The sequence below is a fragment of the Amblyomma maculatum genome, chromosome 1 (assembly GCF_055883805.1).
Source record: "Amblyomma maculatum isolate TAMU_Amacu chromosome 1, ASM5588380v1, whole genome shotgun sequence".
Taxonomy (NCBI): Eukaryota; Metazoa; Arthropoda; class Arachnida; order Ixodida; family Ixodidae; genus Amblyomma; species Amblyomma maculatum.
Genome location: NC_139344.1, coordinates 464740644 through 464759293, shown reverse-complemented (window position 1 = coordinate 464759293; position 18650 = coordinate 464740644). Strand labels below are relative to the sequence as shown.

At 42.9% G+C, this 18650-nt stretch overlaps 1 protein-coding gene across 1 annotated transcript in view; it reads left to right on the top strand.

The window, feature by feature from the left end:
* Window positions 1-17622, top strand: part of LOC146209854 (neprilysin-1-like) — a 66815-nt gene extending 49193 nt beyond the window's left edge. The window contains exons 6-7 of the mRNA XM_084581332.1: window positions 4970-5047; window positions 17506-17622. Of these exons, the coding sequence (XP_084437458.1) occupies window positions 4970-5047; window positions 17506-17622 (195 nt within the window). The remainder of the gene's footprint in view (window positions 1-4969; window positions 5048-17505) is intronic.
* The last annotated feature ends 1028 nt before the right edge of the window (window positions 17623-18650 follow it).

Sequence of the window (18650 nt, the reverse complement as noted above, 5' to 3'; positions counted from 1 at the left end):
GACGTAGAGGTGTGATGTTCTGTTAGGAATCCGCTTTCAAACATATAAATACAGAAGCACCATCTGCTTTGAAATGACGTGTCAGGTCCCGACCAGTTCCGATGGCCGTGGCATGCCGGTGCATATTTCGCTGTAGAGGTTTGTGCAGCTCTGGGGTACGACGACGATGACGAAGCCTCTTCTAACCAACGGGTTATATACGCTAGCTATCGCGTAAAAGCGTGAACACAAGCTTATTACTGCGCGGAAATCCATGAAAACGAAAATTAGGAGTGCATACTTGGGAACACAACGCATAATAGGACGCAACACAAGAGAGCGAAGGTAGACAGGACGGAGCGCTCCGTCCTGTCTACCTTCGTTGTCTTATGTAGCATCTTATTCTGCGCTGTGTTCCGAACTATGGATTTGAACCAACTAGCCCAACAGCATTGCTTACATATATAGGTGCTCATATGAGCTCCGTCTTCAGGGTATCTCGCAATAGCGGCCTGTGGCCCTGTTGAGTTATGTTTACTAGTTCTTTGTGAGGCCGCTATATCATGAGTCTCACGATATAGCAAGCTCCATGGAACGAAGCTAACATGACCTCATTATGATTCCATTGCAGAGCGCGTAGCTGTTTCGGGCGGCAGTGCCGCGCACGCAGGAGCCTCGAAGAACGACGCACACATGATGGGTTGTGTTACGAGACTAAAGGTTTATTAACAAGAGTGAGACAGCACTGCAGAGGAGACGAATGCATGAAAGGAGGAAAGTGGGAGAGGGCTATCTATTTTCGGCTCGTTCAGGCGGTCACTGGCCTTCACAGGGTAGGAGCTGCGGGCCGTCTGCAGCTTCGCCTTGGGTTTCGTTTTGCGCTTTCGAAGCGCGGACCATATTGTCTGGAAGCCTTCTTGCACCTTCATGTCCTTCCTGCGCTCATCTCTTGTTCCCCATGTAGAGAGTTCTAGAAAGCACCATCTCCCGTTTCCTTCATCCTCTGCAGTTCTTTCGCATTAATAAATTGATGTACACGCTCAGGTTAGCATAAAGAAAGGCACTTTCAAACTTCGAATGCAACAGGGCATCGGTCTCGAAAAAATGTAGCAGGTTTCGACGGTGTTCTGGTGGCCACTGCATGCCGGCGCCAAGGGACCTTTTTCCGGAATGTTTTCGTTAAATCTGACCATACATGTTACGCCAAAAGCGCCTCTTGATTCACTGCTCGCATTGCTAGCCGTGTACCTACATTAAGGAGTCAAACAGTGTCTATTGATGAAATCAGCTCGGACACCACCTCTGTACAATCAGGTGTTCCACAAGACTTCGTCCTTTAACCACTACTTTCCTTACTCTTTGTAAACAACACTTGTGCTATATATATGTTAAAATAAGCATGTTTCTGTTCCGCGGTTATTGTATTCTTTGTCATGAGATTTTCGGCCAAGATGATCAGAAGCAACTAAATATGAAACTGCGTAAAATTTAGACCTTGAGTTCTACATGGCTTTGTAGTTATAATTGGTAAATGTGTATGAATTAGAATAAAAAAGTAAACTTCATCATTTGAAGTTCAGCTACTCCATCGATGACGCCCTTCTAGCCTAGGTTGCTAATCCCAAATACATATGAGCGGTAATTACACCTGACTTGAAATAAAGTAACCACATCGTGTACACTCTAAACAAAACAAGGACGCAACTTAAATATTTGCGGAGGAAGTTTTGCGGATACTCAACCAAACTCATGCTTCAGTTCAGTCGTGTCAGACTCTTCGTGACCCTATGGACCCTATCAAGCCACTCTTTCCGGTCTCTCAACTTCATCTGGAGCGCCTCGAGGATGCCATCTAACCATCGCGTTCGCTGCCTACCCCTTCTCTGGTGACCCTCAACCTTCCCCAACATCAAATCTTTCTCCAGCGACTCCTCTCTTCTCAGTAGATGACCAAAGTAGCTAAACACTAACTTTAGAATTTGACCCTCCAATGAGCAGTCAGGGTTTATGGTCGACAATATCGACTGATTGGATCGTCTGACAGTCCAAGGAACTCTCAAGATTCTCCGCCAGCACCACAATTCAAACGCGTCAATTCTTCGACGGTCAGCCTTCTTCACAGTCCAACTCTCGCATCCGTACATCACAACTAGACCTTCCAATAGCGGGAGTTATGCGAACTTTGGTTGGCAGTGTAAAGTATCAGCTCTTTACTAGACGGTCAAGGCTAGCCTTGGCTCTCTTTCCCAGAAGCAGGCGTCTCCTGATTTCATAGCTGCAGTCTCCTTCCGGGGTAATCTTGGAGCCCAAGAAGAGAAAATTTGTCACAGTTTCCACTTCTTGTCCCTTGATGCTCCAGGACTTGATAGGGAGAGACGCCATGATCTTTGTCTTTTTGACGTTCAGTTTAAGCCGAAACTTCTCACTCTCTTCTTGTACGCGCATCAGAAACTCATACTACTTGCCTACAAATCTTTCATTAGACACATTATAGCGTACGGCGGTGCTGTATGGGACCCACTCCCAGAGACAAATGATACCAAACTTGAGATTGTCAAGTGTAAGTGTTCCAGGTGTATTTAAAATTGGTATAGTAAGAAAACTGCCTCCTCAGCATTTCCCAGATTGTCAGTTGTGATACCTTGCAGGTAAGATGTCTATCAGGCAACAATAAAACACTTCGACTTTATGACCCCGAACTAACTTGGGATGAAGAATGCTCATTTTCATTTTGTCGCGCAGTGACAAACCTCTTTTCCATCCAAAAAGAATAAGCGAAGTTTTATGCAAAATAAATTAATGTGTTAACAATGCTTACCTGGAAAGATCTACCTGGCTTTGTGGTTGAAGGCTCGACAGCGTCATCTTTCCGGAATGCGGTCCTTAACACACAGCAGTGTTTCATTTTAGCATATTCATATTTTAGTTATTGTTTGTGTGAGTTGTATATGTTTTTTTTTTCAAGCGCTTCTGCGCTGGACTAATTGTACAGCCTTGTCAGATGTGGAGAGCCTAAGGGGTGTGCGTCTGATAGGTGTAGTGGCTCTGATTTAGCCATAGTACTTTTAATTGGAGAGGAGAGGAGAAAACTATTTCAACATCAGGACATTCGGAACACTGGAAATGCATTACAAGCTGCACAAAGTAGGCTCTGCACTTTTCACAAAGACTCTACATTGTATTGCTGTAGGTTATTTTGTGCTTTAATATCCATTCCTACTTTGCACTTAAGCAGGCAGTATGCAATAAATATAAATACATGAATGAGCTACATAGGCTAGGAAATAGGTGGAGCATTCACACGCAGGAAAAGAGCACAGTGGGTCAGTGAGCGAACGGAAGTTAGTGTTGACGTGGCTGCGTTGACAACACGCTTAAATGGCATTCTCTGAGTGTGGATAATAAAATGGATTGAGCTAATTTCCTATAGGAGCACGCAATTTTGTTCCAGGGGAATGCAAGATAATGCAATATAATGAGAAAGTGTGTCGGATTAGAATGACCATAGCAGACGCAGGACATTTAGTTCTTCCCAGAGGTGTCCTTCTCAGGTTGCTCCACTACTTCCGTTTGATAGCAGAATGCTTTTGGCTTTCAGTTGGTGGACTATTTCGGATTACTTACGAGCAGCTGGATTAGCCTGCGGAGCAATTTTTCTCTGGTGACGCTCAGTCGTATAGCCGACAACGGACAGATGGTGTGGTAGCGAGGAGCTGGCGCTGGAATTTCATACGGACTTGAAGGTGTGCGGTCCTTTCGTCGATGTCGGTCAATGTATCTGTAGAACCTGAAGTATGTGGCCACAAGCATCATTCGGATACAGGTGCTTTACCTAATTTGTAGTACGTCGACGCCCAGAAGGTCCTTGTGCTGTCTTCTATGGCAAAATTGAGTGCACCGCCGCGGATTAAAAGCCTCGGTCACGTCATGCCAAACGATGCCTGCCAAAGTTGCGGAAGCAAACTGTTTTAAGGACAGACAGCTATGAAGTGAAAGTGGACGAGAAATATAGGCTGAGATTTGGCAGGAGCACTGGTCACGTGGAGTATTTGAGCACACTAGCACCCTCGACGTCAGGGGGCAGCTCGCATAGTTCCATGACAGAATGTAAAAAAGAGATAGGCGTTGCGACTTCCAGGGATGCCATTTCGACAAATCGACACACATGCACTGGTCTCGCCATTCACGCTCATACTTGAACTGACATATGAAATTCGTATCATACTACTACACCGGGCACACAGCAAAGGAGCAGGACCCACTGTTTTCAAGCTCAACTGACCGCGTCTGAAGATCAGATGCACAAGTCCAACCTTTGGCGGTTGAAGGTTACGATTGTTCAAAGCTTTGGAAGAATAACTTTGAAAACAGTTCTGATTTCATTTCTCAGTCAAGAAGAGTCAAATGATATGCCTTACAAGCCTGTTGCTTCGGAAGAAATACGTACACAGCCATAGATGATATTTTGGCTATGTCTAAGTGGAATGTGCACAACTGTAGTATATAAGTGTGTAGACCATGACTCTATACGTGATAGCATAAAGTGCTGCATAGTGCAATGGCTTCGGCCATTGCAACCTCGGAATCCGATCTGTATATGAAAACTTTGTGGAGATCGTTGCGACCATCAGCGGGCGTAATTATCGATAAAACTGCAGCGAAAGGAACTGCGATCCTGTTTGTAAAACAAGAAAATGAAGAGATGAGAATATTTACTGCTAGCTAGAGCATTGCAGTTTTATAAATACATGTGTAGTAAATTGCATTGTATTCAATGCGTTGTTTATAGCTGAACAGTTTTGTTATATATTGAAATGCGTTTGTTATATTGTATTATCTGTCTTTGGAGGGAATAAAGAAAAAATACTTGTATGCTGTCAAACTTAATCGGCGATTTGATGCCCAATTAGACACGTTTTTCATTCATATTTTCCGTTTAAAACTATGTTGTTATAGTTGATATCTAAATACATGAATTCGTCATTTTCAGCTGAGAGACGTAAAAGTGAATCCAGGAGCTCCATTTTGGGTGAAGACCGAGAGCGAAGTGGACGAGTACTACGCCAGGGTAAGCACATCGGTTTCATTCAAATCATATGGACTGATCACTCGCCTCTTGCACATTTTGTTGACAAGTTTTCATCTCCGAACTGGGCTAGTTTTTTTTTTTTATTCCTACACTCCTGACGAAGTTACGTGATCAGATTTCTAAGTACCTGCATCGCTCAACAAGACAGCTATAATTATTTTTAGAATTACCCACCTCAAAGTGATGAGTTGAATCTAAGTGCGAAATAAATTCGTTTATCAGAATGATTGTCGGCTCAACTGCATGTTGCGTATGATGTTGCGTACTACTACTAGTTTAAGAAAACCAAGAACAAGACAATGAATTATTCTTAAACGCGAATGAGTTGTTCATATGATCCAGAAGAGGCAACGCAAATTTATCAGATGACATGTTAAGGCATCTCTAATGGAAGCACCAAGCGTGTCCCAATAAAAGCAAGGCCTACAGTGCATGGGAACTCGTTCACACAACACACTTTAGCATCTATCGATAACATTACGGGGCATATTAGCGAGCTCCCCGAGCAGTGTGCTGCCGCATCCTCTCGAGGCAATGCTAAAGAAAGCATGTCATGACTTGATTGACAACATCGAAATGGGGGCTTCTTTCGTCATCACGGATGTTTGAGGCAGCGTTCGCGGGCATGTTGCTGCTTTAACGACGACGTGCAGGCATTTTCTGCCAAAATTCGAAGTCTACTTATTCAATTATACAAGGTTTCATTTCTTGATTAGCTATTTTTGTCTGCAATATTAGGGTATTTTTTTCTTGGTTTAGTGCTTTTTTTCGGGAGCTTGGATTATTCACTGTAATTTCCTTTGTACTAACCATCCTTCAGAACGTCTAGTTCATGCTTTATATGACAAATATGGAAAGCAGGCTACAAGAAAATAGTCTGCCGTCTAAATGCCGCAGAGCAGCGGCTCGCCAGTTTTGTATGCGGACGATTTCGTATTGTTACCAGAGAGCCAAGAAGATTGGCAAAAAGAGTAAGATTGTGGAGCCGAAGGGGAGTCCTCGGCTTGAAATGTAACGGTATTTGTTTATTATTTATTACATTACCTTCAGGGCCTGCGGTCATTACAAATGGGGGTTTGAAATATAATTAACACAGATTTAAACGACGCACAAGACTGACAAATGTAATAAAAGAACGCAAGTCAAACAGTGAAATGCGTACCATGCTCCGGAACAAAAAAAAAAAGAGAAAACAAAACAAAAAAACGCTACAAACCCACATATAAATGGCTACAAATGGCAGACTTAAATGACAGTGCGTGTTCGATTAATGTGATGGAGGAGGGAAGGCGGTTCCACTGTGCACTCGCTTTGGACAGAAAAGAATCAAAAAGGACAATTGTTCCACAAGAAGGAACGAAAACTTCATAACGGGGATCTATGGAGGATGTGTACTTAGGAATGGCTGTAAGTTTCCGTTTCAAAAAAGAATTATGAAAGAAAACTTTATGTAAAAGAGATGCGGGAAATTTTCCTTCTAACTTTCAAATCGGTTAAATTAAAGTTGGACTTCAGAAGTGAAACACTGGCTGTACGAGAGTAATTGAAAGCTATAAAGCAAGAAAATCTATTCTGAAGAGCCTCAATGACGTCGATAAGAGTCTTGGAATGGGTCCCAAATTGCTGATGCTTATTCCAATCTAGGAAGTACAAGAGACTGAGGCAATTTATTGCGAAAGCCTATAATGCCTCATCATTGTCTAAAGAAGGTTCTCAGCAGAGGTGTAACGCTTTCAAGAGCGAGAGTTTAAGAAAAATAATAAACTTTGTCTCCACCGGGAATCGATCTTCCATCCCTTGGATCTCTAGCCCAGTGCTTTACCAAGTGCACCACGAACCGTTTTTGTTTTCTTTATTACCGGTCAATAAAGTACATGCAGGTATAAAAATTCACTAGCCTACCATTGGCTTAAGAGGGGTATTAAAAATTTTCATTTTGATCAATCAGTCAATCAAATCCATCCACTGAGGCTGCTCAGGCTGACTGCGGAAAACATGTATGAGAATTGCGATACTTTCAATGAAGGTTTCCCTGAGCGATCATACATATTCTTCGGCGTGCGTAAATGCCATCCGTGTTTTCCAAAAGCTGTGGAGGCCAGCACCAAAATCATGTCGTATGATACGTAGTCACTTTGTACGGATAGAAATCGGAAGCCTTAAGAATTAATGGGTATGTTCTTTTTTTTAAGTTCTTTGTAATATATCCAGCGATAAAAGGGATCCCAGCAGTCTATAAAAATGTGATCGATGGTCTCAAGGTTTTCACAAATTGTGCAGATGAGGGTCCAAGATACAAATATATCTTTATCATTAAGCCATACTAGAACATGTAAATGTTGGCTTGGTGACATCACAAGGTGCGCGGATGGCTTATGAAAACTGTGTCGCACGTATCATTGTGAATAAGCAGTTCTCAGAATGTGTGCCTGTCTGTTCCTCAGTACGGCGAGGTTGTCCGCTCTCAACTCTGCTTTTTGCTATTTATCTTGAGCCGTTTCTGTTATCAGCGATACACAATTAACGTGTCTACGGCTTCACTCTCCAGTCTATACGCAGGTACTGGCTTACGCGGATGATATCGCAGTTTTTCGCGCAGATAGGGCAAGCGTTAAAGAAGTCGTTCGAGTTGCGTTTACCTACTGCAAAAAAACAGGGTGCGAAATCAATGGGGGAAAAGCATTGGTTGTTGACACGGTAAATGGGATAATACACTGGCAATATTTTCTAATATGCGGTGGACGACTGTTCCAGCGAAGTACTTGGGTGCATCATTAGAGCATTATAAGAGCAGCAGAGAGTTGTGGGATGACACAATGCAAAAGATTAAACAAAAAGCGGGTAGGTGGAAAGGGCGCGACCTCTCAGTGTTCACAAGTGCGAGTGTTTGTAATTTGCTTTTGATTACCAAAATTTGGTATTTGCTGCAATTTTTATGCATCTCCCATTTGAATGTGCAGAAACTGCATAGCGTATTTGCAGGTTTTATTTAGAGCTCAAATCAGGAGCGAACTAGCCGCACTAATTTGTTTCTTCCCATGAAAAGAGGTGGCCTCCTTGGTCTTGTTTCTGAGACAAGTTGTATCACGATTTCATTTTTTGTGCGATCAAACAGACCCTTTTTTACGCACAATCATGCAGATGCGCTTAGGTAACATGATACTAGACTTTTTTGTGTCTAGATATCCGGTCAGAAATCGCGCTGTCACGGGGTTTTAAGAGTTGTTTTTGCCTTACAAATTTTGCGTGCCCATATTTCGGTTGAGTATCTTCGTACTGCATCCAGGAAAAAAATTTTATAAGGACTTGCTCAACCAGTTTGTACCAGTACCCCTATAGCAATCCATATATTGTGGAGGCCCAGAACAGGATGCCCTAAAGAGAGTTAGGAAGATGCCAGTTAAACCTACCGTCAAATTGTTTTTCTGAACGCTGCACTCTGGTACCCTTCCCTGCGCCACGCCCCGGATCGTGAAACGCTCTTCATAATTCCCCTTGTCTACCGTGAATAGGATAGCGGGATTCCGCGAGTGCGACTTCCCTTTCCTCTAAACGAATTATAGAACGCGGGTGAGCTTTGACGCACTCAATGAAATGCTGGTCGTGTCCAACAAGAGGCGCGCGATGTACCGTCATGACTGGCCACGACGCCACCAGGCGATTCATGCATAGACGAAGCTGACCCCGCCGGGCGTCCGATTCAGGCGTCCGAGTGGCGCCTTTCATTTGCCGCTTCCTCGAACGCCGCACCACACAGAACACAGAAGCAGACACAGATGTCTACGAAGCGTTAGTACAGCTGGCATCAGCGGCGTTTGAAATTGATTTACTGGATAGAAAAGGCGCATTATCCGTCGCAATTCTCCGCGGACACATGTACCATGCCGTAAAAAAAATTGATGTTGGACTTAAGGAAGAAGGAGAAAAGGAAAAAAAAAAGTTGTGGCTGTAGGAAGAAAGAAATGAAAATGTACGGGCTGGCTACTGTCTCTGTAGCTCAGCCACCACCATTGCCTCCTGCGGACAGAGGAGAAAATAGACAGGAAAAAAAAGAAGAGGGAGAGAAAGACGCGCGCCACGACAACAACCGTCGTCCGCCACCATCGAAGCAGTGACGGGTGCAATGACGGCTTACAACAGATAAAGATCAGTGGCTAGCTAGCCCCCTCCACAAGCGGCGTTGACCTACCGTCCCAGCCCCTTAGGGCCAGGAACGGCCACCCTTCACCACCTGGTCTGCTACTGGATCTGTAGCTGAGCCACGTGCACTGCCCCGTGCGGACAGAAGAAAAGATAAAGAAGAAAGGAGGAGAAATACGCGCGTCGCAACGACAGCGGTTGTCTACTACCGAAACGGTAGCGAGTGCAATGACGGCTAATCCGTAAAGAAAGGGAGGCAGGTGGGATTGAAAGAAGAGAGAGAGAGAGAGATAGAGGTGCCGTAGTGGAGGGCTACGATCCACCGCGCAATAATGGTCTTTGCCTCATCGCAGTTTAGTGGACCAAAGTGCCTTCTACAATTTTTATTTGTTTGAGATACAACAGAGATTAAGAACAATTCCGTCCTAGGTAGCCAATAGTTCGGTTTGCATTGCTTATGATGTAGTTAGTGTGAATTATTTAGAGAAAAATTACAGGATATGTGGACACTCGGGTACTTATATGAAATAACATGCTATTATTTATTTTTTATTCTGACATTTGGGCTGGAAGTGGACGGCCTAGAACGGAAAGTCTTACGAGGCTGAGCACACACTCCGAAAGAGTGAAGAGAGGAAGTAGGAGCACCGAACAGTTATAAAGCACTTAGTAACGCTCTGAAAGCGATCGGTACAAGTAGGGGTGCAGGAATAGAGGAAAAATGACATCGTAAACGTTTACTAGCCCGGCGAACAATTCGTCAAGCGCTCACGCGGGAAGCATCCTCTTTAGGATGCAAGGCCCTACAGCACGAGAGCGGACATAAGCGTGTAGCTGCGGATGGGACTTCAGGATTGTCTGTCCTGTATGCTTTACCACCCTACTTGCAGTTTCGAGCGAACATCGGGGAAGAGTATTCATCAGTGTGCGCCAGAGACAAAAATCTTACCACTTGCCTCGTACCTTGAAGTAGGGTTGAACACAAGCGAAATCCACCTATTTCGTACCTCAAAGAGTCGGGATAGGGGAATCGGGCTTGGATGACAGGTAACTTCAAGCGGCTTCTGAAGGGAACCTGTCTCAGACGCCGGAAACCCGGAAAACGTCTTGTGTTGGAGGAATGATCTTGAGGCCGAGTGCAGCACATTCGGCTAAGAGCGAGTTTTCGTACTGTACGGAGGCCTGAAAGGAAGCTTAACTCAAAAGGTCAGACAAAATCCTACGCTGCCCACATTCCCCGCCTACTTCCCCTTCCCTATAACCTATCTCTTCGGCTACTTCACGGGGGAGATACGAGGGGTCTCCCCGGAACCGCTTCCTCAGCTTTTGGTCGCTGAGTAGCATTCTCCCCATTCATTTATTAATTTCTAATCAAAAACACCCCTTCATGGATCACTGCCTTGTCGTGGCGGAGGGGCTTGCAAAACTCGATGAAGTCGTGAGCTCTGCTGTGTAGGGCCACCCAAGATAGACAGGTAACGGCAGAGAGTTCTGACATAATGGGAATCACTGGAGAATGTAATAGCAACCCACTCCAGTATTTCCTGCCAAGAAAACCCAATGACCAGTCACAATAGCATTATTGGTATGGCGCCGGAAGATGAGCCCCTCAGGTTGGAAGGAGTCCCACATATTACTAGGGATGAACAAAGGGCGATTCCTAGTAGCTCCATGACGAATGAAGCGGTTGGGCTAAAGCCAAAAGGACGCTTAGTTGTGGGTGTGTGGGGAAGCGACCGAAAGTCCGATGTTGCAAGGAGATATATCACAATGCAACATGCAATGTAAGATAACGCAAGGTAAACTGGATGTCGTCAAGCGAGAAATGGACAGATTAAACGTTGACTTCTTTGGTATCAGCGAGCCCAAGTGGACTAGAATGAGAGAATTTAATTCCGGCAATCATTGTCTTTATTGTGGGCACGAATCCAGGAGAAGGAATGGGGTCGCTCTCATAGTAAACAGAAGAATGGGCAAAACAGTGCTAGGGTGCCACCCCAAAAACGATCGAATAATTTCACTTCGGATCCAAGGTCATCCTTTCATCATAACAGTTATCCAAGTCTATGCACCAACCACTACTGCTGAAGAAGCTGACGTTGAGAGATTTTATGCTGACCTGCAATGCCTTTTAGACCGCTCTCCATTATCAGACGTCCTTTTTCTCATAGAAGACTGGAATGGTAAGGTGGGGAGTGAAGAAATATCTGGAATTACAGGCAATTCCGGTCTTGGTGAGCCAAATGAAGCTGGGCAGAGGCTAGTAGAGTTTTGTCAAGAAAACAACCTGACAATAGCGAATACTCATTTTCAACAGCAGAAGAGGCGCCTGTGCCGGGTGGTCTGTACAGGAATCAGATTGATTATATTCTTTGCCAGCAGAGATTGGGAAGCTCTATACAAGCAGTAAGACAATGCCTGGAGCCGATTGTGGCACCGATCATCAGCTTCTTGTTGCCAAATTTAAGCTTCGATTGAGAAAAACACAGAAAACTAGAAGGCCTTTCAGGTATGATCTGGATGAAATTCCATCAGAATTTGCTATGGAAGTTAGGAATCAATTTCAAAAATTAGATCTAGACGAGAGAGAGCCTGAAGAGGTGTGGACTGATGTTCGTGATATAATACAAGAAGTTGCTACTAAGGTAGTTCCAAAGTAAAAGAAATGCAAGAAAGCAAACTGGCCGGTCTGGGCAAGTCTTCAGCTGGAGTGAAGATTGCTGAAAAACGTATCAACAACCATAGATATGCGGATAATACCACTTTAATGACAGAAAGTGAAGTGGAACTCAAGAGACGTCTGATGCGCGTACAAGAAGAGAGAAGTTTGGGCTTAAACTGAACATTAAAAAGAAAAGATCATAGCGTCTTGCCCTATCAAGTCCTGGAGCATCAACGGACAAGAAGTGGAAGCTGTGACAGATCTTCTCTTCTTGGGTTCCAAGATTACCCCGGAAAGAGACTTCAGTCATGAAATTAGGAGACGACTGCTTCTGGGAAAGAGAGCCATGGCTAGCCTTGACCGCCTAGTAAAGAGCAGAGACATTAGACTGCCAACCAACTGTCTAACTCGTGCTATGGTCTTTCCAGTTGTGATGTATGGATGCGAGATTTGGACTGTGAAGAAGGCTGACCGCCGAATAATTGACGGATTCGAATTGTGGTGCTGGTGGAGACTCTTGAGAGCTCCTTAGATTGCCAGAAGATCAAATCAGTCGATATTGTCTACCATAAACCTTGACTGCTCATTGGAGGGTCAAATTATAAACTAAAGCTCAGCTACTTTGGTCATCTGATGAGAAGAGAGGAGTCGCTGGAGAAAGATTTGAGGTTGGGAAAGGTTGAGGGTCACCGGAGAAGGGTAGGCAGCGCACGCGATGGTTGGATGGCATCCTCGAGGTGCTGCAGATGAAGTTATGTGATGTTAGGAAGATAATGGGAGACCGGAAAGCGTGGCGTGATATGGCCCAAAGGGTCACGATGAGTCGGACATGACTGAACGACTGAACTGAACTGAACTGAATCAAAAACAATTTGTCCAAATGCCCTACTCATTTATCTCGCCAAATATTACATCTTTCTCTACCCGCGATACATTACTTTTGCATAAGGAGTCTGACTTTGGAATTCATCTTACCTCATGTAGAAGAAGACTGTCAGAGGGGTAGTCATTGTACGATAAAGAACGCATACGTCAGCAAAGAGTTTAGTAACAGAATTAGCGCATCCAGGGATGTCATTTATATGTATTACAAGGCATAGAGAGACACCAGATTTCACTAAAGGGAATGGTGAAGCACAGTAATTGGCTATTATATATCGAGAACAGTATTTTAGAAAGCATTTATTTCATTTTAGTTTTTTAGGGTCGATATTGAACATACTGATTTTTAGTAATAATGGGTTGTTAAGAACCTTATCAAAAGCTTTTGCGAAATCAACAAAAATGCAGTTATTAAGAAGAATACAATGGAGGGTTCAAGCTATATCATGCGGAAAAATAAGAAATTGAGGTTCACAAGCGTAGTATTTCCGAAAGCCGTGTTGTGCCAAGCAAAATAAAGAGTTGTGCTCGAGGAAAGAGACAAGGCTACAGCAGATATGTTCGAAACTTTTACAAGGAATGCTAGTTACGGAGATTGGTCAGTAATTATTACGGTTTGCCTTATTTGCATAGCGGAACCATCTTCTCCACTTTCCAGTCGAGCGGCAATGTAGAATACTGAATGTATTGCGGGAAAATATCCACTAATAATATTATTAATAAATACAATTCGGTATTTTTCAGAAATATTACATTTCGTCACTGCAGAACAGGATGAGAGCTTTAACTTATGAACTAAGTTCATTATCCCAACACAGTCAATAACAATTGGGTACATAGGAAAAACAATCGCGGTTGCAGAAACCAGGCACAGCAGTAGTTGAATCAGAAAAAATCATTTGTAAAAACAAAAAAATTTTCAAAACAGAACAGCAGTCTTCATTACGCACGAGATATTCTTCAGAATTCACCAGCGATATAACAATTTTCACTGAGGGTTTGATGATTTCCTACAACTTCGTTGGGTTACTTGAAAGAAGTGACGGAAGAGGCTCGGGGGAGGGGGGGGGGGGGGGGGACAAAGCATGCCTGGCCTCTCTGATTGCTACACGATAAGAATTTAAAGCTTCGCAATCAGCCTACCAGAGATCAGGTTTATTCACAGCTCTTGCTGATAAAAAGGGCGCTTTTTTGTCGACGAGTCTTATCAGTGTATCAATGGAACGTATCTGGCAATAAGGGATGTAACTTTATTCTTGAATAATACCTAATTGTCTTCAACTGAGCGATCAAAGACACCAGGAAAATATAATAAGCGATTATAGTTCACTGTTCAGTCGGCCTTACGGTAATTTGTTATTATTTCAGAATAAGAAATTCGAGGACAAATGAGACCTCTTACATTGAAAAGCATAAAACAATGATCTCTTCCACCCGAAAAATAACTTTCCGAACTGATAACCTCTGGCGTGTTGTTAAGAAGTAAATCTAGCACATTAACTGATGTAGAACCTATTCTGGTAGGTCAATCAACCAGCTTCGTAATGTTGAAGTCTCTGCATAAATTAATAAATGATTCGCATTCAGGTGTCTGCTTAGTGACGGATGGACAGCAAGATGTCCAGTTTATTCTTGGATTATTAAACACGCCTGATAATAACATTCAAGTTTGCTGAAACCTCCGAGTTAAATTGTTCTAGACGTCATGCAAATATTCATAAATGTAGATGCAGAATTCGGTGACCAATAACATGCACAAGACACCAAATTGTGATGATTGTAACCTATATTCACACAAATTACTTCCAATGGAGTGCTGTTTTCGAGGAAATTAGACAAAAATAGTATTCGCCACGCCAGTCAATGCGCCTTCTCCGTACCAAATGTCCCGGTCTCAGCGGTAAGCAGTGTAATTACTTTCACAGCTGAATAATTCTGCGTTGTCAACTTTTGCAAGGAGCCAAGTATCTCTAAATATAACATCAGCTGAGGAATCGTCATAAACCAAGAATAAGGCATCGCGTTTATTCAGGATTCTTCTAACGTTTCAATATAGCAATGACAATTCATGACAATTGATACCCATGAGCATGTGCGCTGTTAAGATGACGATATCTTTGGGCTAGTATCCATAATAGGCTGAGTGGTGCTTAAATAGTTGAATGTCTCAAGTTCAAGAACTACTGTCTGTTGCTGCGAATAGACAAAGCACGTGTTGCTCATTTACAACTTGCTGTAAAGCACTGGATATGAGTTGGCGATATTTTCCCACAGGCGTACTGCTTGTTTTTTAAAGCCCTTGTTGCCTCATTTACTGCTATTTCTTTATTTTAACATTTGCTACGTGAGGCGAGTATAGCGTCGCAAAACCTCCGTGAAATAAAACGAACAATGACTGGACTTCATATTTTCGGGGGTATTTTAATTTAACCAAGTTTATGAGCTCGAAGAGTGCACTGGTCACTTATACCCAAATTTAAATTCATTGAGTTTAAAATTTCGCATGTTTTCTTATCCCGCCGAGGTTTCGATGGCACTATCTAGGATGCCATCAAAAATTATGTTTTCTCGACGTGAATAATCCTCGAAGTCGTCTACGCGGTCAATTAATGTGGTTAACTGTAGTCGGTTGCCTGCACTACATTGCTCTTCAGAGCTTCGAACGTTTTCTTCAACAGCTGAGAGCCTATTGTGTATGTCGGCGACGTTTTGCTCGAGGGTGAATTGCGCTGTTTTTACTTCTATTAGGGAGGTCATTATTTTATCCTGTTTAGTATCTATTTTCGAGTGCAGGGATTTTTTATATGACAGCAGCTCAGTATAGTGTTGGTTATGGACACCCTTTGGTAGACTAGGATTCAGTTAGGTCGGGTCATATCATTTCCAACGATTAGACCGATCAGGCGCTTAAATGCAAGGACATGAAATACCCAGAGTGATTTACTATAAATATATCGAGGTATGGGTGAACGAAGGACAGGCAATAATAGTAAAGCACGAAGAGTCTGCTAAAGGGAATGGGTGAGAAAAATGCCAAGGTAATAAAGCATAGGGCATTGAGGGAGCATTACAGGTTACACGTACTGAGGGTGGACGGGAATAGTTGACCCAGAGCTTAACTTAGGGAACGCGGTTTTGTGCCTAAAGGAACAGTTGCAGTAGAGATTTGAATAACTCCTAGAGATAGACGATTAGCACTAGGCGCCCATGTGGGAACCAAGAACGAGGTGATGAAGGAAGATATGGGTTTTCAATCTTTAGAAGCACCCGACCCAGTCGAAAAAAACTACAGAACTGTGTCAAAAATACGACCAAATATCATGTAGTTCTGTCGTAACCATCAGATCTTTCTGCAGTTCTGTAGTACTTTTCTGTAGTTCTGTAGTTTATCTGTAGTAAATTTCTGTTGTTTGTAGTTTTGTAGCACTTTTCTGTTGCAACTACATACCTTTCTGATGTTATTATAGAATGTTCTGTTGTCACAACAGGTTTCCCGTCAAAAACCGCACAGAAATTCTTTCGTAACATCAGAACATTTTCTGGAGTTTTTTCCGATTAGGGATGCTCAGAGTAAAATAATATGAGGAATGCTATAGAAAATTTTACAGTAACTAGTTTTGCACTTCAAGTAAGAAACGTTGGCTCAAATTGCGGGTACAGAACTAGGCAAATAACCAGTAATTATGCTAGATACACGGACAGTGAGGTAAAGAGCTTTAAATACCGGATAAATTACACGAAGGTAATAGTTGGATAAACTCAGTGAAAAACAAGCAGAGTGTAGAACTCTATCGAAATTGAAAAAGACAGATCAGAAAGAAAACTTTTTTGATACCTCAAGAGGCAGTGCCCTAATTTTTGAAGCTAGATGTGGGTGCCTTATGTCACGCAGCTACAAAGATAAATTTAACAAAGCAGATGACACATGTGCATTGTCAGAAATCCGTAGAATGAATTGAGCATCTTATACTCAAATGTGATAATATCTATCCTGATCTCAATTCAGGTGGACTGTCTTTCTCTATATATATCTGTGAGGCCCTACAGAGTTTAGTGACACCAGTTGTCGGAAGAATGAATCTGCGGTTCAAGTGAGCAAAAAGCAATTAAAGAATAGTGGCCGTAAAGCAGAAAGATAACAAAACTTTGAAAGGGTATACATCAAAAGTATAAATAGGATATTAGTAACTAAAATGACGAGACAGTTAACGGATTTATAACGACAATCAGTGTAAGAAAATAAAAAGGCTGGCATGGTAGAAAGTACCACGACTGCATTCCACAAGGAACGCTCTCGGATTCAATCCATCCATCCATCCATCGACAGCGGGTGCGCGCAGGTTCGGTTAATCGAGGATAGACGTGGCGCATCAGGACATACCGGTGCAGGTGATCGAGGATGCTATTAGTGTGACCGGCCACTCGTGCCAAGCAATGTCGAGGTCATTCTGAAGCACACACGCAAATATTCTCATTGAGGCTTTCTTCACATATGAATATAAAAGCGCCGTTCTCTGTTGAGTTCATAAATTGAAGCCGCTACTTGAATTCAGACTGAAAAAACATTACCTCTATTTCAGTGTTGTCTTGAGTTCACAAATTTAAGATTAAACTGTTGCATTTTTCACGCTGCAATGGTCATATTTCCGACAGTGCTAATTAATTTTTATAAAAACTCGGGTCTACTGTCACGTTTTCGCGAGTGCTAATATCTGAACACCTCTTACAAAGCAGATGCGAATTTTTTTTTCAGATACCTGACCTGAAGCGGGAAGAATTCTTTGAATCGTCCATTGCCGTCATGAAGGAGTACGTGCTCAACGATTTCCTACGTCTCCGAAGGCACGGCTACAGGTCAGACTTCGGGTAAGGTTACGCTTTTTTTTCCTATCACTAAAGTGCCAGAGGCACCACTTTTGCACTGACAGGCTGTAACAGCAATAGCAGCACCCTGCTGCGCTGCACGATGCTGTACCCATCCATGCATAGATGGAGTGTAGCTTACCGCATTCAATCCATTGTACGACGATATTTTCGTGCTTCGGCAAACAGACCATGTGATCCATGTGATAAGACTTGCTTGATCAGCACGAAAACGACAGTGGCAACTACGTGCAAATGGAACGTAGAATAAAAAAAATATTGAATGCGCACTTCTGATTTGTTATTCAATATAACCGTCGAGGCGCGAGCCAAACGTTAGTGCGGATATACATCAAATACTTTATATGCGTTAATAAAACCTTGAGACATCTCGGCACGAACTCTTAGCACAATATTGGATTGGGTCAGACTTTGTGCTCGGGCCATGCACTCTGTTAATGCTTAATGTCAGACGAGCTTTTATTTCTTTAAAAAATGTTTTGAAATATCATTGCAAACTTGCAATATATACCTTATATAAATATAAAGATATATTTTGCTCAGGTAGATACAACTTGATTTTTACGTGTCGTGTTTACTTGAATAAGGGTGATTTCGAAATGATTTCTTTGCATCTCTTCGTTCTCTAGGAGACAAGCTACGTTTTGTCAGCTTTCAAACGGAATATTACCTTAGCGCAAAGGAAATATATTAAATTAGGGTGTTCCCATTTCCTTGAACCATTCATTTGTGTGTGTGGAGGGGGAGGGCGAGTAATGAACAAGGAAGCTGTCAATTTCCAGGTGCGTTGTACGCCAAATACCTGCTAAGGTTACTGCGCTAAGACCCCGCCGTTGTGTTGCAGTGGTTAGGGCGCTCGGCTATTTTGCCCAAGGATTCGGGATCGAATACCGGCTACGTCGGCCACTGTTCAATGAAGGCGAAAACCAAGGTGCCCGTGTACTGTACGATGTAACTGCACGTTAAAGAAACCTAAATGGTCGAAATTTCTGGAACCCTCTAATACGGCATCTC